This window comes from Lactuca sativa, chromosome 5 (genome assembly GCF_002870075.4).
Source record: "Lactuca sativa cultivar Salinas chromosome 5, Lsat_Salinas_v11, whole genome shotgun sequence".
NCBI classification, from domain to species: domain Eukaryota; kingdom Viridiplantae; phylum Streptophyta; class Magnoliopsida; order Asterales; family Asteraceae; genus Lactuca; species Lactuca sativa.
In genome coordinates, this window is record NC_056627.2 from 258,885,152 (window position 1) to 258,908,990 (window position 23,839).

Consider the following 23,839-nt stretch of genomic DNA (forward strand, 5'->3'; position numbering starts at 1 on the left):
TAGATGTGTAACGCCTGAGATTTTTTTTTTTAATTAACAATTTCAGTTTTCATACAAAAGAATGTCGAGAAAACTTTCTCTTGAGCATGCTAGGTTTGTTTAACTTGAATTGTGAATTCAATCATAAAGATTTGGTTAGTGAAATAGATTTCACAATTTGCAAGTGATTGCCAATAATTTACAATTTGCCCCTATCACATTGTTACCAATTTAAAAATCAATACGTTATGAAGTGTCTATTTGTATTGATGTAGTTATCTAAAATTTCCAAATTTATAAATGATTCATATGAATATTGAAGTGCAAATTTAATATGTTTGACCATGAAAGTCAAAATATATCATCTGTTTTGGGTAAGATCGGAGGTAGGAAGGTAAGATCCAACGATGGTTACCCCCCTCTCCTCCTTGGAACTTCCTCTCCATCAATACCACATTGGTAACCATCTGACCTCGGCACACAACGCACAAAGAAAGTATACAAGGTATCACCAAGCCACAAAATATTTTCAACTTCAACACTAAAATTACCCAAGAAAATTTCATTGCTTTAATTTCCATTGATACCTAGAAACTTGCTCTAAAATCTCACATGATAAATATCATTTGTTCCATGTAGATCTTCCGTCATAAATTCAACTATAAGGTTTCTTTTGAATGACATAAAACATGTGTCGTTGGCGACATACATGCCTTACAAATTGTTGTCAATATTATTCTCACCACCTCCTCACATCCACTATAAAGTATTATGTGAAAACTAGGTGAGTTTCCATGAAAGATCTCAGTCCATTTAACGATTTTCTTGGCATTCACAGAGGACCAATTTCAAACATATTTTAGGTCCGAGACAAAAGAGGAAAAAAAAAGTCCTTAAAATATACAAATTTCATTATCTTTTTATAATAACTCAATAACCGAAAGAAAATAATTTATACTAACTTTTAAATATAACATTTTTATTACAAAAATCAATATATTTAAAGAAAAATATTTCTTCTAGCTTTTTGAGATGCAAAATTAATAATGATATCTTCAAGATCAATCTTGTCTAACATATCATTAATAAAGTTCATAAAAAATTTGGATCCCTAGACGATCGTCCCTATCACACATCCTCTGGGACAGACCTACATTCACATCCTCAACCATGATCATCATGGTCTTTTTCTTTCCCCAAAGAAATATGCCATTGAACTTTTAGAGTGTGTCACGATGAACACTTATAAGCCAACACTTAGGTCTCGTTTGTTTTTTTACAAAAGTACTTTTTGAGCACTTTTTCCTTTTGGCGGGTAGACGTTTCGCAAGTGCACTTCTTCTTCTGTAAACTTGGAAAAAGACAAAAGACCTTTAACCACTTCCAAAACAAACAACACCTTACTCTCATTGATATCAATAACAAAACAAGTGGAATAGTATGAAGATCCCACACTCTACCGCAGTTTCGTTTAGGTACTCCACTACCTTACTTTCACACGCCAACACATCTCCACTAATATATCACAACAAGTGTTTACATGCATGCCCATAGGACACACATGAGTACTCTTAAGCGTATTATGCACTACGTACGTTCACAATATTAGTACCATATATCTATTCAACAATCTCGTTCAGCATCAAATGACAAATCACATAGAAATTGATATCCATTTTGAATTTTGTTCCGAAGCGGGTAGCTAAAGGACACATCGGTCCTCCTCACCGAGTAGCCCTGTCGAAAATACCTGATACCCGAATTACCCGCCCGATTTTTTCGGGTATCGGGTAAAATTTTCGGGGTAATCGGGTTACCCGATTTTTTTCGGGTCGGGTAAAGGGTACATTTTTTGGGTTTCGGGTATACCCGAATTACCCAAATTATTTTAAAAATTCCTTTTTTTTTTGTAGAGCTTGTACTATATAGCAGGTATTTGATCACGCTTAAACTAACTATCATTATTGTAAAACATAAATATATTTATTATGACAATACGACACTAACAATATTAAAAGTAATTTTTATTTATCATCACGTTCTTTAAAACTTAATTGTTTTCTAGATTATAGTTTTTATTAAAACTAACAAACTCATTATCTTGACGAAACTTTAGAACATGGCAAAACTTATGGCTATATTTATCTTAAACATTTTAAACTTTTAAATTAAGATCTTTAGGTATTTGTTTTTTTAAAATCTTATTAGATTAGATTAAGTTGTTAAAAAATTACTTGATATCTCATGTATTATTGACTAGAAAATCTTAATGTTCAAAGCTTGAGTAACTTCGTTTATATCTCGTTTGTTTGTATAAACAAGATTAATAAAGCACGACGTATATATTATTTTTAGGTGAAATTCAAAAAAAAAAATCATATATTTCGGGTTATACCCAAATTACTCAAACCCGACCCGATACCCGAATTACCCGAATTTAGTTTGGGTAGGGTAACGGGTAATTTTTCTAACATGAAAAACTCGAATTACCCGACCTGAATTACCCAAAATCTGAAAAAAATTACCTTTTCAACACCTCTATCACCGAGGGAGTGCATTAGCCATACTAGAAATATATTAGGATTATTATCAGATTTTTTGTATTTGAGCAGAACTTCTAAAGGTTTTTTATATATTGGCAAAACAGGTACCCAGTTTCTTTCCAAGTTACATTTAGCCCCTTGTATAATTTCCAATCTTGATTTACTTTTTAAACTTCCGATTGACATTTCAAGGCATTTTAGTCAATATCCGACAAAAATACGATTCAGAGAAAAAAGTTACAACATGAATGAAAACAAATACCGTCCAGGTTCAATGTATAATTATTTTTCCAAAGCCTGCGTGCCACGCAGACAATTTCTACTACTATGCTTCTTTTGGTTTCTATTTCTAACGCAGTTTCATGCCTTTTTTAAAAAAGAATTTCCAACCTCAACGGAGACCAATCGGAAGAAATGACGACGGCGGAGGGGTTCCGGGTACTGGACGAGAAGTCATTGAGGGAATATATCAAAGCCACGCCATCTTTGGCTTCGAAGCTGGGGACTCATGAACTTGATAACTTGGACATCAAAGAAGTTGGGGATGGCAATCTCAATTTCGTCTACATCATCATCTCTCCATCTGGTTCGCTTGTCATTAAACAGGTTTTTCCCCAATTGACACTTCCAAAATTCATAATCTCACACTTGTTTGTGACTTTTAAGCTAACTAGTGTAATCATCAATCAGGAAGATCACTGGCTATTAACTTGATTTCTTCATCTGGAAATACTTATTGTAGTTGCTTTTGATCTTAGGCTGTGCCTTATATCCGTTTAATCGGTGAATCATGGCCGATGACCAAAGAAAGATCGTATTTTGAAGCCACAGCTCTTAAACGTCAACATGATTTATCCCCTGAACATGTCCCAGAAGTTTATCACTTTGATAAAACCATGTCATTGATTGGTATGCGATACATAGAGCCTCCACATATAATCTTGAGGAAAGGACTGATCGCTGGAGTTGAGTATCCATTATTAGCTGAACATATGTCAGAATTTATGGCCAACACTCTGTTTTACACCTCCCTTCTTTATCTCACAACCACACAACACAAAAGTGCAGGTGATCCTTTACTCCTGTTTATAAGAAGCATTATAATTCTCATTATGTTTTCCATGAATATATGAACATAACTCATGCGTTTATTCAATGTTTTATTGCAGTGGCTGAATTTTGTGCAAATGTGGAGATATGTAGGCTGACAGAGCAAGTGGTGTTTTCAGACCCTTACAAGATTTCAGAATTTAATCGTTGGACATCACCTTTTCTTGATACTGATGTTGAAGCTATTCGGAATGATAAAATTTTGAAGCTTGAGGTTGCTGAGCTAAAGTCTAAGTATATACATACAGACTCAAATACCTATGTTCTTTTACGTTTTCTTTTTGATGTTTTGTTAGATTTCTGTATGCAGATTGATGCCTATATATATTGCGCAGGTTTTGTGAAAAAACACAAGCTTTAATACATGGTGATCTTCATACTAGTTCTGTTATGGTTACTAAAGATTCAACCCAAGTAATCGATCCAGAATTTGCTTTCTATGGACCAATGGGGTTTGACATTGGTGCTTTTATTGGAAACTTATTTTTGGCTTATTTTGCACAAGATGGACATGTGGATCATGAGAATGACCGAAAAGTATGTATATTATTTGACTTTTAATTGCTTCATATGAGAAGTTGGATTTTTTTATAAAATTATTGTGAACGCAGGCATATAAAGCATGGATACTGGATACGATAGCAAACACTTGGAATCTTTTTTATAAAAAGTTTACATCTCTTTGGGATATACACAAAGAGGGACCTGGTGAGGCATACCTTCATGAAATTTATAACGATTTGGAGCTTCGGGAGCTTGTGAAACAGAAATACATGATGGATTTGTTCCATGATTCTCTTGGATTTGCTGCTGCCAAAATGATAAGGTAATGTAATTTTTTGAGCTGTTTGATTGTTTGTGAAATGTCTAAATTGCCCTTTGATTTGCAGGCGAATTGTTGGGGTGGCTCATGTGGAGGATTTTGAGTCGATTAGTGATCTTGTGAAAAGATCAGATTGTGAACGAAGGGCTCTTGACTTTGCCAAAAATCTTATGAAGAAACGAAGAAATTTCAACACCATTATTGATGTTATCTCTGTGGCTTAGTAACAACTCCATATATATATATATATATATATATATATATATATATATATATATATATATATATATATATATATATATATATATATATATATATATATATATATATATATATATATATATATATATATATATATATATATATATATATATATATGCATTGTAGATGACACATACAAATATTAATGTTCAAAATAAAGTTTGTCATAAAATTTAATGTACAAATTATAAATGATATGCAGCCTTGTACTCACTCCACAACTGATCAACTGACTTCCCAACCAAGTCAACAAAATAGTCAACGCTATAACCATACCTCATCTTCTTATTAAGTTCACCCACAAACCCATTTCTAAGACCTTCACAATAATCAAGAAACCTAGCTGTAACATCATAGCCCTGGTCCCACGTGTCACCTTCCCCTGGTTGAACCCAATGGCTAGGTATGTAGCCAGCCTTTAGCCTCACAAAATCAGCAATCCCTTCAATCAATCCTCCAGGGGTCGAACCATTTCCAGACCATTGCCATACATGGGTCATCTCATGATACATCACCCCATTGAATTCTCTCTTAACATCATCATCAATATCATCAGCTTTGTAATTTGCAATATACCTTGCGCTGACGTGGATCTCGTTGTTTTCACAGTAGGCGACACCGTCCATGTCATCGATGAGTAAGTGCACGTGTGTCACGTTTGCTCTTTCTGCTTTGATTCTTTGTTGGAAGAGCCTCCATATGAACAAATTTGAGGACTTTAAGATGTGTTTACTGTGTTTGAACCCGATTTGGGTCTCGTATCTGATCCCACCTGGGGTTTGTGTAGCTGTGTTTGTGATGCTGTATTTCACTGTTGCATGGGTTCTTGGGAGGATTGATAGAATTAAAAGCAATGATATGAACAGAATGATGTTTTTAGACATTTTTAGAGGTATCGCTATTGAATCATGTTGTGCTTGTTTATATAATTGGTAGCTCACAGTAGTCACATTCATGGCTATATAATTAATATTTCTACAGCTACATAATAAGAAAAGAAATTTTGTTATAAATTACCCGTTTATTTTTGTATAGATGTGTCTGTGTGTATCTATCGTTCCATGTGGAACAAGCCAAATTAAGGTGAAGCCTGGACACTAAATCAAAAATGGTCGATCTTTCTTAAATCAGCCGGCCAGCCGGCTGTCTTAAGCCCATTAAAATTGGGATTTGTTATTAGGCTGGAGATGCCTTTGGTAATAAATTGTATATAACTCTTTAAATATTAGTAACGTTTATCTTAAAAAAATGTTGTCCCATCATACACTAGACTAGATAGATGGCTATCATCTCTTGTCTTAAAGTTTCCCTGCTCTGCTCTAACTAGGGTATCCCCGAAATCAACTACAAGACAAAATCCACCTAGTCAAAAGTGGCAAACTAATGTACTTAGCCTATTTTCTCAATCAAGAAATTGTAAACTAAGTGAAATATATATAATGGCTAGGTTTCATATTGTTATCAAAGCGAATTACAAATACAATGAAAAGGAAAGACATAATATATAGACAAGCTAATTAGGGTTTCTTAGCGAAAAGGCCCAATCATAAAACCCAATACAAAATAAAGCCCAAAATCTTATTAGGCTAACACCCCCCCCCCCCCCCCCCCCCTCTCTTCAAACTCACAATACAACAACAATAAGCATTGAGAGTTTGTCAGATAGAAAATGGAAACGAGGAGCAGTCAACGGCTTCGTAAGAATATCAGCATATGCAAAGAGGAAGGAACATAAGGAAGGGAGATAGTGCCCTTTTGGAGATGATGACGTGTGAAATGACAGTCAATCTCAATGTGCTTTGTGCACTCATGAAACACTGAATTCTTGGCAATCATTATCACACTCTCGTTATCACAATACAAAGGGGTAGGTTGAGAGATGTGAACGCCCATATCTAGAAGAAGCCATCTCAACCAAACAATCTCACAAGTGACGATAGCCATGGCTCGATACTCAGATTCTGTAGAAGATTGAGAAACAACATCTTGTTTCTTGCTTTTCCATAATATCAATGAATCTCCAAGAAAAACACAATACCCAGTAGTGGACTTACGATCATAAATATCACTATCCCAATTTGCATCACTATAGGCACGTAACTCAAGAGATGATGAAGAAGGAAACATAAGAGTGCGGAACTGAGTACCACATAAATATCTCAAAATACGAAGAACAGCTCCCCAATGAATAGTAGTAGGAGCAGTGACAAACTGGCTAACCACATGAACTGCATGAGCAATATCCGGTCTAGTGACAGTCAGGTAAACCAAACTCCCAACAATGGTACGATAAAGACTTGTATCTGATAATGAGATACCATCAGTTGGAGAGTACTTTGCATTACTCTCTATAGGCGTATCAACTGTTCGATTATCCGTGAGTCGTGCACGTTCAAACAAATCTGAAATATACTTCGTTTGAGATAAAAGATAACCCTTTAGAGATTGAGCAACTTCAATCCCCAAGAAATAACGAAGTAATCCCAAGTCTTTCATAGCAAAACAGTGAGCCAAATCACGCTTTAAAGACTCTATACCATCATGATCATCACCAGTAATAATCATGTTATCGACATATAAGGAAAGAATAATCCGACCTACATTCGTACATCGAATAAATAGAACCGAATCAAGGTTACTTGGTTGAAAACCAAGAGAAGTAATCACCGTAGAAAATTTCTCAAACCAAGCACGAGGGGATTGTTTGAGGCCATATAGAGCCTTCCGAAGTCGACAAACTTCACCTGGTCGGTGAGCAATACCAGGGGGAGGAGACATGTATACTTCTTCATGAAGATCACCATTCAAGAAAGCATTCTTGACATCCATTTGATAAATCTTCCATTGGCGAATGGAAGAAACTGCAATCAAGGTGCGAACAGTCGTCATTTTTGCAACAGGAGCAAACGTCTCCTCATAATCCATACCATACTTTTGTGCGTACCCTTTCGCAACAAGTCTGGCTTTATAACGCTCAACGGATCCATCATACTTTTTTTGATTTTATAAACCCAATGACAACCAATCGTGTGTTTTCCAGGTGGAAGCGGAACTAGATCCCAAGTATGAGTTTGATAAAGAGCTGCAAGTTCCTCAGCCATAGTGGTCTGCCAAAGGGGATCATAAATGGCCTCTTTATAGGATGTTGGCTCAGAGAGACAATGTACATTAGCAAAAAAAGAGGCAAAAGCCGATGAGTAAGAGGAATAGACAAATTCAGGAAGCTTTGTGGACTTCTTATTACGATAAGGTCTCGATGGAGGGGGGTCTTGATGATTTGCAGGCAAAGGATCAACGATAGGTGCTGGATCAGCCACATGTGGTGGATCAGCAGCAAGTCGTGGATCAGTGACATGTGGTGGATCATCAATGTCAATGTTAAACGGATCAATAGTACGGAGCTCCTCTCGGGTTGCATCATGTGACTGAACAGGAATGCTATAGAATGGAATATGCTCCAAAAAGGTGACATTGCAAGATACATACAGTTTCTGATTTGAAGGATCATAACACCAATAACCTTTCTGACCAATACCATATCCCAGAAAAACACAAAAAGCTAATTTTGAAGACAACTTATCTCTCTCTACATGAGGCTTCAAGACAAAAAATGTACACCCAAACACTCATAATGAAGAATAATCTAGGAGTTGTCCAAACAACATTTCATAACGAGACTTCCCCGAAGTGTATGCATTAGGAATGCGATTAATAACATAAGTAGCGGTATGGACAGCTTCTCCCCAAAACATATTGGGAACTTGTGACAACCCGAAATTTATTCCATCATTTTTAACCCCTCATTCCGTTAATAAGCCTCACTTTATTAAACTGTCCGTTAACCTTTTGGATTGGTTAATTAATTTGGGACTTATATATTGACTTAGTAAGGGTTGAAACAAATTAGAAACACCCTCATAAATCCCTTGAAAGGTTTTAGTTTCAACCAAGTCAAAATACGACCATTTAATCGGGTGCGACCAAAAGCCCCGTTTAACGTCAGTATCGGGTAGATTTCCACTGAGCCCCAACTCAAACCCGTATATAAGGGTGAGTGGAGTCCATTTGAGACTTTCCACTCTCTCTCTCTCTCTACACTCTCTCTCTACAACTTGTTTTCGATCCAAAAACGCCCGTTTCGAGCCCCAAACTAGTAAGTAATCTATCCTAACTTGTTGTGTAGCTTAGTTAACATGCAAATTCGTGTTTAAGACATCAAATAGGGGCAAATTCATGTGTTTACGGCCCAAGAACACTCTTGGACCGTGAACACCCATAAGTGGGGTTTTGAAGCCCCAAAACCCCTCTAAACTACCCCTAGGGCTTAGATATGACTTGTGGACTTACACCTTCGAGCTTAGAACACCAAAACCTTGCATTTTGGAGAGTAAACATGAGTTTACAGCCCAAGAATACTCTTGGACTGTAAACCCCTCTTCATAGGCCGTGAACACCCTTTAAGGTGTTAGAATTGCCCTTAAACACCTCCTATGGCCTGGGAAAATGTCTAGAATCAACTACAATTGATATAGGGGCTTTAAACATTAAAGAAACATTGGACATAGGAGTTTACGACCGTAAACCTCCCTAGTATTGGTCCATGGGCTGTAAACTTCCAAAAAGTGGCCAAATGATGCCCTAACTCCCCTATATGGCTTGGAAAAATGCATAGAACTTTATTCTCTACCATTTAAGACCTTAATACACCAAAGGAATGAGCATATAAGAGCTTACGGCCGTAAACTCCTTGTTTAGGTCCGTAAACTCCTCAAATGGTCCATTTAGAGCCTTAAACCCCTTTATATGCCATATAATTGGACCTAGCATAATTCCACAAGTGATATAAGACCTTTTAGCATCCAAGAGCACACCACCCATGAGTTTACGGCTGTAAAATCATGTGGATATGGTCTTAGGGCCGTAAACTCTATAAAGAGTTTACTCTTGAAGAGTAAACTCCCTAACTAGGCCATACACACCCTTAGATACTACCCGGGACACCCTTAGCACTTAACCAAAGTGTTTTCCGCACTTTAGGATGCGTATACATGTTTAATTAGTATTATATTTACTAATTGTATGTAAACATATGTCATCATATGTTAATAGGTCACTAAGTGTGTTCAAGTCTTTACTTGACACCGAGCACCCAACCGGCACTTTCGTTCGATCCACTTACAACAGGTGAGTTCATATCCTTGAATTAACCTTTTAAATGTTTTTACATGCTTTTATGGGGGGAATACAGGTTAAAACATGCTAGTTATAATATCAATCATATGTGATTAATAACCAACATGCACAAGGATTTATCACACTTTCAGTTGTTTTACCAAGTATAATACCATAGATGTTTTTTTTCCAAAACGTTTTTACTTGTTTAAATCTTTTCTCAAATTATCTCTCGTGCTGTATGTTTTACTTCTAAACCAGTTACAACAGTGTTTTAAACAAAGGTTTTCTTTACTTATATTGTGTTATCAAATTATATTCAAAACGTGTTTACGAAAACCCTGTTTTCAATGCTTGTTTCACATAACTATATCAAGTCGTAAATTCTTATTTTAAAGGTTTTCCAAAAGGTTTTCCAAAGTTTTCTTCTATACTTCTATACTTTTGTTTCGTTAAATGCATGCCTGTACTTGTATAGTTATATAAATAATGTTTAAAAGACTTAGGAAGGCTAGTTCGCCCTATTTCCTTTTCCTCGTTGGGATGTGGTCTGGTGGGTATCGGATATCCGTCCGAAGGTCGTTTAAACATTAATTATATATCATGTATACACGTATAGACATAAAGGTTTACATCGGCCAGTTCATTTCCCTTGGGTAGCAAGGGCATCCTTCCATTCATCATTTATAGATCAGAGACACTAGTAACTATTATAGGAATAGTTAGGAGGTTCTATTCACTCTTTCTAGTATGAGAATTCCACAGGAGTTAGTTCATACGCGAGTCTATATCATTTCTCCAGCGCCTCTAATAGAATTCAGAATACGAGATGCATCTTCAAGACACGGATCTCCCCGTCGTCGAGTTGGTAACCAGAGTCTTTTGTAGGGAGGGCGGGCATTGTTTGTATAGATCTATACGTGATTGACACTCCCGCACCCTGACTGCTAGCTACAGTCCACGGCCTACCAAGCCAAGGGGTGACAAATGTCATATTTATTCCGACGCTTGCAGGGCGTCAAGTACTCTAGTGTCAATCAATATGGTTACGAGTATCTCCATGTTTACCTTATAATTCATGGCCTTAAGGTAACGAGAATCTAACATTGTATTCTTGAAACAACCCACTTAGGATTTTCCCTTTGTTTTAGACCTTGCTAGCTGTATCTTTCATTTGATACTGTATGGGGTCTGTGTTTCTTGGTTTTAGACCTTGCTAGCTGTATCTTTCATTTGATATTGTCTTGGGTCTGTGTTTCTTGGTTTTAGACCTTGCTAGCTGTATCTTTCATTTGATATTGTCTGGGGTCTGTGTTTCTTTATTTTAGACCTTGCTAGTTGTATCTTTCATTTGATACTGTCTGGGGTCTGTGTTTCTTTGTTTTAGACCTTGCTAGCCGTATCGTACATTTGATACCGTCTGGGGTATGTGTTTCCTTTTGTTAGACTGAGCCAGGCGTATCATTCATTCGATACTCTCCTGGAGTATATGATTTCTTTTGCCTTAGTCAGCAGTATTTTCTGCTGAGGCATATGTTATTTTCCCTAATGTTTTTACTAGTGATATTCTCCTACTTTCTTTAAAGTCAAATACCGTATTTTGGTAATGATAGTATTTCAGGGAAAGCTTCTCTTTAAAACATAACACTGTCAAGTCTTGGTAGAAGACTACTTTTAATTAGAAAATATAGGATTTTCTGGAAAAAGGCACTAATACACCATAGATTCTAAACTACTACTTTTCATAAAGTTATTTTGAATAAAATACTTACTTACACAAATGACACTAAATTACTTATGAACTCACCAGCATTTATAAAAATGCTGATACTCGCTTTCAAAATAACTTGTATTCTCAGGTCACCAATAGACAGGTACATCCCAGGAGCTTTTGGTGAAGACAGTTTAGTACCGAGCTGCAACTATATTACTTTCTATATTACTTTGATGTCCCTATTAAATGTAACTTATGTAAAACTATTACTATTAATCAAATGGTTGTTGTACTTTGATTACTATACTGCATATGTTGTGATACTTGACATGACGTCATCCACCCTAGAACGTTTCCGCCGTTCCGGTTTTGGGGTGTGACAGAACTTGAGCAGAGAGTAGTAAGGATCTAGCAGTTTCTAGGAGATGTCGATGTTTTCTTTCCACAACACCATTCTGCTGAGGAGTGTCTGTAACGCCCGCTTTTCCAGGCTAGGCATTATCATTGATGTAATAGTCTAGGTTAACCCTTGTAACTCTTTTTGAAGTATTAATGATGAAATATTTAAGTATTATGTGTTATGTGCTTACTTGTGTGACTTAATTTAATTAAGAATGAAAAATAAGTGTCAAAATGAAATGTTAGATAAAGCCGATATCTATGGATAATGTTGTAGTGGTTGAAGCGAGGTTTCCAAATATATAAAGAATGCCGAAATCCGAGTTATAACGAAAAAGTTATGACATGTCGAAGTTTCGCGACAGAACCGGCACAACCCAGCGCGACTTAAATAGTGAATTTAAGGTAGATAGATATCTATCCTTAGTGATCTAAATGAGAATTGAAGATCTCATCGATATTAGTACAACGACGGAAAGACGGACGAAAACGAAGTTCAAATGAAGGAGTTATTAATTTCGAACGGAGTTTTCCTGTCCCGGCCTACTAAAAATAATATATAAGTAATATAATTATAATATATTAAAAATAAAGTCAAAATTAGCCAATGTAGTCTAAACGAGAATTGTAGAGCATAATCTCACATTCACGTCGATATAAAGAACGTCGAAAACGGAGTTCGTATGCGAAAGTTATGAATTTCTGAAGTTCGATGCGCGAAAGCCCAAAACTATCAGAGACCACGACGTGGAAAGCAGTGCCACGACGTGGCAAGTCTCCTGACACCTCCGGGAGTCCCCCAAATGCAACTTGCAATGACGTATGCAATGACGACCAAGCCCACGACGTGGAAAAAGGATCCCACGACGTGGCAAGGGCCAAATTTGCCCTATAAATAGATTTGAAGGGCCAGCCAACTATGGTTGCTCCATCCCTTCTCTCCCACTCCCGATACACCCCCTAAGCCCTATTTTAACCCCCCGAAGCCCCGGTATCCACCCCGAGACCCGAAGCAAGTTCTGAAACCCGAAGATCCCGAGAAGAAAAGAGTTTCCGAGCCGAAGCTCTGCCCGCGAGAAGATCGATTTTTGTGAAGATCTTCCAGATCTGCTGAGGATTACTACTACTGTAAGCCGTAGTGTTGTCCGATCATCTTCTGATCAAGTGAGTGTATAGTCACTTTCATCTAACACATAGATATGAAGTATTTTATAAAATACGTGTTATGTGTATATATATTGTTGTTTATATGTGTGAGTGTGTGGTTACTTTCTTCTAACGCATAATTATAAAGTATTTTATACGAAATACGTGTTGTGTGTATATTTTGTGTTATATGTGTGAATGTATATTCACTCTCTTCTAACTCATGGATCTGATTTGTTTTCTATGAAATACGTGTTATGTGTGTGTGCCTCATCTGTTATGTGGAATATGTATTGATTAAAGCATGCTATACACGTTTTTAAACTATGTATAAAAATGTATATTTTTATCTACTAATATGTTGGGTAGAACATGGGTAGATAGTTGGTGTGTAATAAACAGATGAGAGGCCTCGTTGTTGTTTTGATTCAGTCATCTAGCGGAGTTTAGATGACGACCACAGACTTTTCTAGACAGTCACGTGGAACACTAGCAGGCTCGCCACCTGTAGGTGTTAATGAACTTGGGTGTTCATTCGCTGTACTCCATCCCCCTCATAGTTGCCTTATTTGACTTATATTGCTGAGGAACCCCCGAAGCATGTGTTGTCGCCCCGATGAAATATTCTTAGACTAGGTCCCTTATGTTAGTTGTCTAAGGGATGTAAAGTGAGAATAACGGGAATGGGTAATTGGGTTATTGTTGGTTGGTGGAATTAAATATAATTATTTATTGTGGGTTGAAAACCCTATATGATCACCAGGCTCCCAAGCCTGACCCACTCAGTTTTATTTGTATTACAGGAAGTGGCGCAAGGGCATAAGATGGATGAACCATCAAGTTGTTTTGTTTACAAGTCTGTATATGTATATATTTGTTGAATGACTTGTAATGTTATCGTTTATGTTTTATGGTCTGTATCGGAACATGACATCCCGAGTTTTGATTATATAATGAAAATACATTTCGTTTATGAAATGCTTTGGTAAACATTCTTTTATCACGTTTTGTTTATGGGAACAAATTCCGCAACTCTTTCCAATCAAAAGGATTTACTCTGAAATTATTTTAAAAACATAAATGAAAATTGGTCTTTTCTGGCCGAGATTTTGGGGATGTCACAGTTGGTATCAGAGCATTAGTTTAAGCGAACTAGGAATTTGTAGGATTTCTAGACTTAAACTTAGAATGCTAAGTGGAATTTTGAGATGTGTGTATGTTATATTTTAGACATGAGCACTAGTTTATTTTAGGAAAATGGCCTAAAATGCTTTTATGTGCTAAATGTTATATGTTGCCATATATGATATTATTTGTTCGGATCTATGGTCTGTTGCCGACCGGATCTGGAAACCTTACGTGTGTTGGATTCTAAGCATACATCTACGAATTTAGAACTAGCATGTAAACGTTTCGGAGTGATAAGGATGATTTGAATATCTATCATGAATGAGGATCTAATTTCACCATATTCGGCGTGTAGATCAAAAATGGTGAGAACAAGAAGTGGAGTTGGAAATGCTGATGAAAACAGGAATCAACCACCAGTGATTGAGCAAATACCTGTCGTAGCAGCAGCACCTGAGCCGATAACAATGGCTGGTGTACAAATGATTATTCAAACAATGTTGGATCGTCAAATGGAGGAGACTAGGCGGTTGCTTCAACAGAATCGTGAAGAAGTGTCAATTCGTGTGGAAGAGCCTGAATTAAATGAAGGGCACTAGGAAGGTGGAAACTTCAGTGGGTCTGTTGGTCAAGCCAACCCACCGATAGTTAGGAAAAACAACCATGATGGAAGGAATGATGGAATGGGATGCAAGTACAAGGACTTTCTAACTTGCAAACCATCGACCTTCAATGGAAAGGAGGATCCGATTGGAGTTATGGATTGGATCTCCGAAATGGAGTTAGCCTTCATGACTTGTGGCTGTAGAGGCAAGTTGCAGACTATCTATGCAGCGCGTCAGTTCCGAGGTGGAGCTGTTCGTTGGTGGAACACTCTAGGGAAGACTTTAAGCCCTAATGAGCCACTGCAATTGTCATGGGCAGAGTTCTTGGCGCAGTTCAAACGCAAGTTCTGCTCGGCTCAAAATCTGTTGGAGTTGGAGAATAAGTTTTTGGCATTGACGGAAGGCAGCATGTCAGTTGATGAATACACAAACGCTTTCACCGATAAGATGGAGTTTGCTTTGCGCATCGTGCCAGATGAGCTGACAAAGGTTGACCGATACGCAAAAGGACTCCCATGGGAGTACGAGGTGTCGGTACGTCAGACACATACTCTAGAGGCAGCTATCTGGGCTGCCAAGTCTGTTGAGAACATGATTAAGGGGAGAACCACCAACAAGGTTGAGGTTGGTGAGAAGAGAAAGTTTGAGGGAACATTTGTTTCCGGTAAGAAAAGCAAATTTTCGAAATCTGATTCGAAAAAGTTTGGTGGAGGAAAAGGAGGCGAAGCGAAATGGTGTGATAAGTGTAAGAAAAAGCACTTTGGGAAGTGTAGTGAGGATGTAACCTGCTACAAGTATGGAAAAATTGGGCATTTTGCCAATGAGTGTCCGAACAACAAAAGGATGTGTTTTGGTTGTAATGAAGAGGGGCACATTTTGAGAGACTGTTCGTAGAAGAAGGAGGTAGCTAAGCCTAACATTCCACCAAAGCCGAAGGCGAGAGCCTTCCAGATGACACTTGAGGCTGCGAAAGATGAAGCTGATGTCGCTTCAAGTACCTTTCTCGTAAACGAATTACCTGCTCAAATTTTATTTGATTCTGGAGCCAACTACTCCTTTATTTCGCCTGAGTTTGGTAGAAAACTAGCTTTGCCTATTTATAGACTAGATAATGCTTTATTAGTCGAAGTTGCTAGTGGCAAGTTTGTACCTGTTAGCCATCGTATGAAAAACATCTTAATCGACCTTAATGGGAATAAGTTTCACGAGGAATTATTACCTATCGAACTTAATGGTTTCGACATCGTGTTGGGAATGGATTGGCTTAGCGCCAATGACGCCGAGATATTGTGCAAGAATAAGATAGTTAAAGTAAACCCGCCTGGGAAAGATTCATTTATGGTGTATGGGGACAAACGCAGAGTAAATTCTGGAATCATTTCTCTAATGAAAGCCAGAAAGTGTTTGACCAAGGGATGTACATCATACTTAGCATTCGTGATTGATGCTAAGAAGGAAAAGAAGGTGATGCAGAGTATTCCAGTGGTGTGCGATTATCCGCAAGTATTTCCCGAAAATCTTCCTGGATTACCACCTGATAGACAAGTGGAGTTCAGAATAGACTTGTTACCAGGAACCACGCCAATAGCAAAAGCACCTTATCGATTAGCACCGACGGAGATGAAAGAGCTGATGATGCAACTTTAGGAGTTATTGGACAAAGGTTTCATTAGACCTAATTCATCACCCTGGGGAGCTCCGGTGTTATTCGTAAAGAAGAAAGATGGAAGCATGAGAATGTGCATTGATTATAGAGAGCTGAATAAGGCAACAATAAAGAATAGATACCCGTTGCCAAGGATTGATAACCTATTTGATCAATTGCAAGGTTCGAGCTATTTCTTGAAGATCGATCTTAGGTCAGGATATCATCAGCTAAAAGTAAGAGAGCAAGATATTGAGAAGACTGCATTCAGAACTAGATATGGACACTACGAGTTCTTGGTTATGCCGTTTGGACTAACCAATGCTCCAGCAGCATTCATGGATTTAATGAATAGGGTTTGTAATCCATTCCTTGATAAATCCGTGATAGTGTTCATAGATGACATTCTGATTTACTCGAAAAGCCAAGAGGAGCATGGCAGACACTTGCGAGAAGTGTTACAAGTTTTGAAGAAGGAGAAGCTGTATGCAAAGTTCTCCAAATGTGATTTTTGGATTCGTGAAGTCCAATTCTTGGGTCACGTGGTCAACCAAGAAGGGATAATGGTCGATCCAGCAAAGATTGAGGCTGTAATAAAGTGGGAACAACCAAAAAGTCCCACGGAGATCCGAAGTTTTTTAGGATTAGTCGGATATTACTGAAGGTTTATCCAAGGCTTTTCTTCGATCGCTAGTCCATTAACAGCTTTGACCCACAAAGGAGCTACTTATGCTTGGAGTGATAAGCATAAAGAAGCATTCGAGAAGCTAAAGAAGAAGCTATGCGAGGCACCGATACTTTCTCTACCTGATGGAGTTGAAGACTTCGCTGTCTATAGCGATGCGTCTGGGGTTGGATTGGGTTGTGTTTTGACCCAAAGAGAGAAGGTGATAGCATATGCGTCTCGACAGCTGAAGGAGCATGAAAAGAATTACCCGACTCATGATTTGGAGTTGGCAGCGGTAGTTTTCGCTCTGAAAATATGGAGGCATTACCTCTATGGCACGAAGTGCAAACTTTTCACTGATCATAAGAGTCTCCAATATCTCTTTAATCAGAAAGAGTTAAATATGAGGCAACCACGCTGGCTAAAGTTACTCAAGGACTACGACTATGAGATACTTTACCACCTCGGTAAATCTAATGCTCTCAGTCGGAAAGTCAATGCTGAGAGAAAAAGGCCAAGAGCGTTGAGAATAGAAGTTGTCTCGGAAATTGTGGAGAGTATAAAGAAAGCTCAAGAGGAAGCTTCTGAGAAGAATGACCGGAAGGAGGAACGTTTGGGCAAAACGTTGGTGTTTGGTACAAATGGTCATGGATTGAAGGTATTCCAAGATCGTATTTGGGTACCTAAGTCAGGAGGAATTAGGGATCTTCTGATGGAAGAAGCTCACAAAACCATGTACTCGATTCATCCTGGTAGCACTAAAATGTATAGGGACCTGAAACCCTACTATTGGTGCCGACGATGAAGCTTGATGTTGCAAAGTATGTGGCCGAGTGTGTGACTTGTGCGAGAGTCAAGACACAACATCAGAAACCATATAGGAGTTTAGAACCTTTACCTGTGCCTATGGGTAAATGGGAAGACATTGCGATGGATTTTGTCACTAAACTACCCAGAACAAAGAATGGTCACGACATGATTTGGGTGGTCGTTGATCGATTCACTAAGAGTGCGCATTTCATAGTAGCCAATGAGAAATGGTCCATGGAAAAGCTCGCGGATTCTTATGTGAAGGAAATTGTGAGGCTTCACGGTGTTCTGTTAACGATTGTATCGGATTGTGATAGTCGTTTCACCTCATGGTTTTGGAAAAGTTTACAAGAGGAAATGGGTACCAAGTTATGTTTAAGTACAGCTTACCATCCACAGACTGATGGTCAGAGTGAAAGAGCAATACAAACACTTGAAGATATGCTGAGAGCATGTACCCTGGAATTCCTAGGTAACTGGGATGAACACTTACCTTTAGTAGAATTTTCCTACAATAATAGTTTCCACTCGAGCATAAAGATGACACCTTATCAAGCTTTGTACGGACAACAGTGTCGTACGCCGTCTTGTTGGCTTGAGGATGGGGAAAAACAGTTTATGGGTCCCGAGATGGTCCATCAAACCGTTGAAAAGTTAAAAATAATTAGAGAAAGAATGTTAGTAGCTCAGGATCGTCAAAAGAGCTATGCTGACAAGAAGCGAAGACCGATGACTTTTGAGGTTGGAGATTCGGTTTTGCTTAAAGTATCGCCGTGGAAGGGACTTATAAGATTTGGTAAAAGGGGAAATTTGAGTCCAAGGTTTATTGGACCGTTTAAAGTTCTTCAGAGAATTGGGAACCAAGCTTACAAGCTCGAATTACCCGAAGAACTGAATGGAATTCATAACACTTTTCATGTGTGTTATTTGAGGAAGTTCACGGGAGAAGTTCCCGAAATAATTCCAATTTCTGAATTGAGAATTGATGAAAACAAGAGGTTAATTGAAGAACCAGAGGCAATTGTTGACCGAAAGACTAAGAAGCTTTGACGCAAGATGGTCGAATTAGTGCTTGTCCGTTGGAAACATACGAATGGGTCAAATCTCGCTTGGGAAACAGAGAGTGACATCTTGAGTCGTTATCCGCATTTGTTTGTTGACGTGTGATTCCGGGGACGGAATCATCGTAAGGGGGAGAGAATTGTAACGCCCACGTTTCCAGGCTAGGCATTATCATTGATGTAATAGTCTAGGTTAACCCTTGTAACTCTTTTTGAAGTATTAATGATGAAATTTTTAAGTATTATGTGTTATGTGCTTAATTGTGTGACTTAATTTAATTAAGAATAAAAAATAAGCGTCAAAATGAAATGTTAGATAAAGCCGATATCTATGTATAATGTTGTAGTGGTTGAAACAAGGTTTCCGAATATATAAAGAATGCCGAAATCCGAGTTATAACGAAAAAGTTATGACCTGTCGAAGTTTCGCGACAAAACCAGCACAACCCAGCGCGACGTAAATAGTGAATTTAAGGTAGATAGATATCTATCCTTAGTGATCTAAATGAGAATTGAAGATCTCATCGATAGTAGTACAACGACGGAAAGACGGACGAAAACGAAGTTCAAATGAAGGAGTTATGAATTTCAAACAGAGTTTTTCTATCCCGGCCTACTAAAAATAATATATAAGTAATATAATTATAATATATTAAAAATAAAGTCAAAATTAGCCAATGGAGTTCAAACGAGAGTTGTAGAGCATAATCTCACCTTCGCGTCGATATAAAAAACGTCGAAAACGGAGTTCGTATGCGAAAGTTATGAATTTCTGAAGTTCGGGGCGCGAAACCCCAAAACTGTCAGAGACCACGACGTGGCAAGTCTCCTGACACCTCCGGGAGTCCCCCAGATGCAACTTGCAATGACGACCAAGCCCACGACGTGGCAAGGGCCAAATTTTCCCTATAAATAGATTTGAAGGGCCAGCCAACTATGGTTGCTTCATCCCTTCTCTCCCACTCCCGATACACTCTCTAAGCCCTATTTTAACCCCCCGAAGCCCCGGTATCAACCCCGAGACCCGAAGCATGTTCTGAAACCTGAAGATCCCGAGAAGAAAAGAGTTTCCGAACCGAAGCTCTACCCGCGAGAAGTTCGATTTTTGTGAAGATCTTCCAGATCTGATGAGGATTACTACTACTGTAAGCCGTAGTGCTATCCGATCATCTTCTGATCAAGTGAGTGTACAGTCACTTTCATCTTACACATAGATATGAAGTATTTTATAAAATACGTGCTATGTGTATATATATATTGTTGTTTATATATGTGAGTGTGTGGTTACTTTCTTCTAACACATAATTATAAAGTTTTTTATACGAAATACGTGTTATGTGTATATTTTGTGTTATATGTGTGAATGTATATTCACTCTCTTCTATCTCATGGATCTGATTTGTTTTCTATGAAATACGTGTTATGTGTGTGTGCCTCATCTGTTATGTGGAATATGTATTGATTAAAGCATGCTATACAGGTTTTTAAACTATGTATAAAAATGTATATTTTTATCTACTAATATGTTGGGTAGAACATGGGTAGATAGTTGGTGTGTAATAAACAGATGAGAGGCCTCGTTGTTGTTTTGATTCAGTCATCTAGCGGAGTTTAGATGACGACCACAGACTTTTCTAGACAGTCACGTGGAACACTAGCAGGCTCGCCACCTGTAGGTGTTAATGAACTTGGGTGTTCATTCGCGGTACTCCATCCCCCTCATGGTTGCCTTATTTGACTTATATTGCTGAGGAACCCCCGAAGCATGTGTTGTCGCCCCGATGAAATATTCTTAGACTAGGTCCCTTATGTTAGTTGTCTTAGGGATGTAAAGTGAGAATAACGGGAATGGGTAATTGGGTTATTGTTGGTTGGTGGAATTTAATATAATTATTTATTGTGGGTTGAAAACCCTATATGATCACCAGGCTCCCAAGCCTGACCCACTCAGTTTTATTTGTATTACAGGAAGTGGCGCAAGGGCATAAGATGGATGAACCATCAAGTTGTTTTGTTTACAAGTCTGTATATGTATATATTTGTTGAATGACGTGTAATGTTATCGTTTATGCTTTATGGTCTGTATCGGAACATAACATCCCGAGTTTTGATTATATAATGAAAATACATTTCTTTTATGAAATGCTTTGGTAAACATTCTTTTATCACGTTTTGTTTTTGGGAACAAATTCCGCAACTCTTTCCAATCAAAAGGATTTACTCTGAAATTATTTTAAAAGCATAAATGAAAATCGGTCTTTTCTGGCCGAGATTTTGGGGATGTCACAGTGTCTGTACAAGATGATTGATGTATAGTGCCATCAGATGCCAATAATTGTTTAAAGTCAATGGAGGTAAATTTTCCTCCTAAATCACACCGAAAACATTTATGATAGCAGAGTGTTGAGTCTTGACAATAGCTCTGAATTCACTATATATGGTGAAAAAGTCAGACCTGCGCTGCATAAATTAAACCTACGTATAACGAGTGTAATCATCAATGAATGAAACATAATAGTTAGGTCCTGACTTGGAGGTTATCGGAGAGGGACCCCACACATCAGAATGCACAATATCAAAGGGAGTAACGGAACGAGTGACACTTTTATTAAACGGTAAAGCAGAAATTTTCCCAGTTTACAACCACAACAATCAGAAATATCATCAAATTTCAAAGAGCCTAACACACCAGTGGAAACCAAAAACTGTAAATGAGACGCTGAAACATGTCCCAAACGAGAATGCCAAAGATAAAAAAAAGGAGACGATGAAGGGTTTAAATGAAAAGACGACAAATCGACACTAGATGCAACAACATCAGCAACATGTAGCTGCTCCAAGACATAAAGCTCCCCAAGTCTACGGCCTATCCCAATCACCCTCCGAGACCGAATGTCCTGTACACAGCAGAATGAATCAGAAAAGAAGACCCAACAACCAGATTTACATAACTGACTGACCGATGTAAGATTCAAAGCAAGTGTAGGAATGTAATACACATCTGTTAAAGATATATAAGGAGTGACAATAGAACCAACACCCTCTACTGACATGGGTGTAGCACTAGCAGACGTAACAGAGACAGGGGTATGAGAAGATAATGAAGCAAAAGATGAAAAATGTGGTGACATGTGATGAGATGCACCAAAATCCAATATCCACAAGGATGAAGGAATACCTGACGTGTTGGATGAAGACAGACCTGAATGAGACATGGAAGCTCACATGGCAGTTGGATTGGTAGCTAAGAACTGTCTGATCTGCTCAACAATCTGTGGATCCAAGGCTGATGGTGGTGTGACATCTATTTCATTCTCAACCGAAGGTGTAGCAGCAGCGTACTATGGTGGCCTAAAAGATGAAAAAGAGGGACGTGACTGTCCAGAAGACTTTTTTTGCTATGAAGACTGAGAGTGTGCTGGTGATCTTGTTTGTTGTTGCTGCTAATTTCCCTTGCTTGTCAGCAAAGGACAATTTGCCTTCCAATGGTTCTTCTTCTTACAGAAAGCACACTCATCAAATGAAACTCTGGGACGATTTTGGTTTGAAGATTGGGGTCATTGTGAAATAGCAAAGACAACAGGAGTGGCTGTCTTGGGAGCTTTGTCAGCATGGGACTTAATACGAGTTTCTTCAGCAATCAACTCGTGAACAACTGAATCAACAGTGGGAAGAGGTGTACGATGCAAGATTGATCCACGCAAACCTTCAAAATCTGAACGTAATGCCATCAAGAACTGAACCAAACATTGCTCTTCCCTTCTATCAATATAAGGCTTAAAAGCCTTCAACACATCAACATCTGTAAGAGCTAACTGATCCCACAAATCCGACATAGCTGCATAAAATTCCTCAACACTGAGATTGTTCTGTTGGAGGGATCGAATATCAAACTCTAACTGATACTGCTTTGCAAAGTTAGACTGAGTATACAACCTAGCCAAGTGATCCCAAACCTCCTTTGTCGTGTTATACTTTTCCAAATGAGTACCAATAGACTGGATGACAGAATTATTAATCCAAGTAATGATCTTGGAGTTATCAGTCTCCCATGAATCCAATAAGGTTTCATAATTAGCGACCTTCTCGTCTGTTGGTTTTTTCTTGTCACCTGTAACAATCCCCCACATACTCTTGCCCTGCAAGAAATTTTTCATAACATAACTCCAATAGGCATAGTTTTTGCCATCAAGTTGAATACTAATGGACTGAAGAGAATCATCTCTTGGGGCCATATTTCAATATCAATCAAATAGTAAATACGAGTAGCAGCAAAAAAATGATCAAGATCTCGAAATCAACAAAGCTAGACGAAAATGAAACCCTCAAAACCGACAAACAAACAAATCAAACCAAACCAAATACAGAAACGAGCAAAAAAGGCATAACCCAAAATTGCAAATGGTGACAATGAACAGTGCACGTGAACAGTACTGATGAATAGTGCGATGAACAGTAACCATGAACAGTTGTCTTGATGAACAGTACTCGTGATGAACAGTAACGTCGATGAATAGTAATCGTCGAGTGAATAGTAACACCGATGAACAGTATCGTCAGTGAACTGTAACACCGATGAACAGTAATCGATGAAAAAGTAACTCCGATGAACAGTAATCGCGGTGAACAATACTCCGATGAACAGTAATCGCCGATGAACAGTACTCGCCCTAAAAAACGAAAAACTACAGATAATCAAACGAGCTCTGATACCATGTAAACTAACAAGTGAAATACATATAACGGTTAGGGTTTCATATTATTATCAAAGAGAAG

The 23,839-nt window shown here is 38.1% G+C and overlaps 2 protein-coding genes across 2 annotated transcripts; one reads left to right on the top strand and one right to left on the bottom strand.

Annotated features, from left to right (window-relative positions):
- Positions 1–2,841: 2,841 nt before the first annotated feature.
- Positions 2,842–4,705, top strand: LOC111877034 (methylthioribose kinase). Its single transcript, XM_023873586.2, has 6 exons — positions 2,842–3,128; positions 3,281–3,590; positions 3,692–3,866; positions 3,968–4,169; positions 4,244–4,458; positions 4,523–4,705. Exons 1-6 carry the CDS (start codon positions 2,937–2,939, stop codon positions 4,677–4,679), a joined length of 1,251 nt encoding a protein of 416 aa, XP_023729354.1. The 5' UTR covers positions 2,842–2,936; the 3' UTR covers positions 4,680–4,705.
- Positions 4,706–4,813: 108 nt separating this feature from the next.
- On the bottom strand, positions 4,814–5,600 carry LOC111878384 (uncharacterized). The gene has a single exon (XM_023874885.3). The coding sequence runs from the start codon at positions 5,598–5,600 to the stop codon at positions 4,902–4,904; it is 699 nt and encodes a 232-aa protein (XP_023730653.2). The 3' UTR covers positions 4,814–4,901.
- Between the last annotated feature and the right edge of the window lie 18,239 nt (positions 5,601–23,839).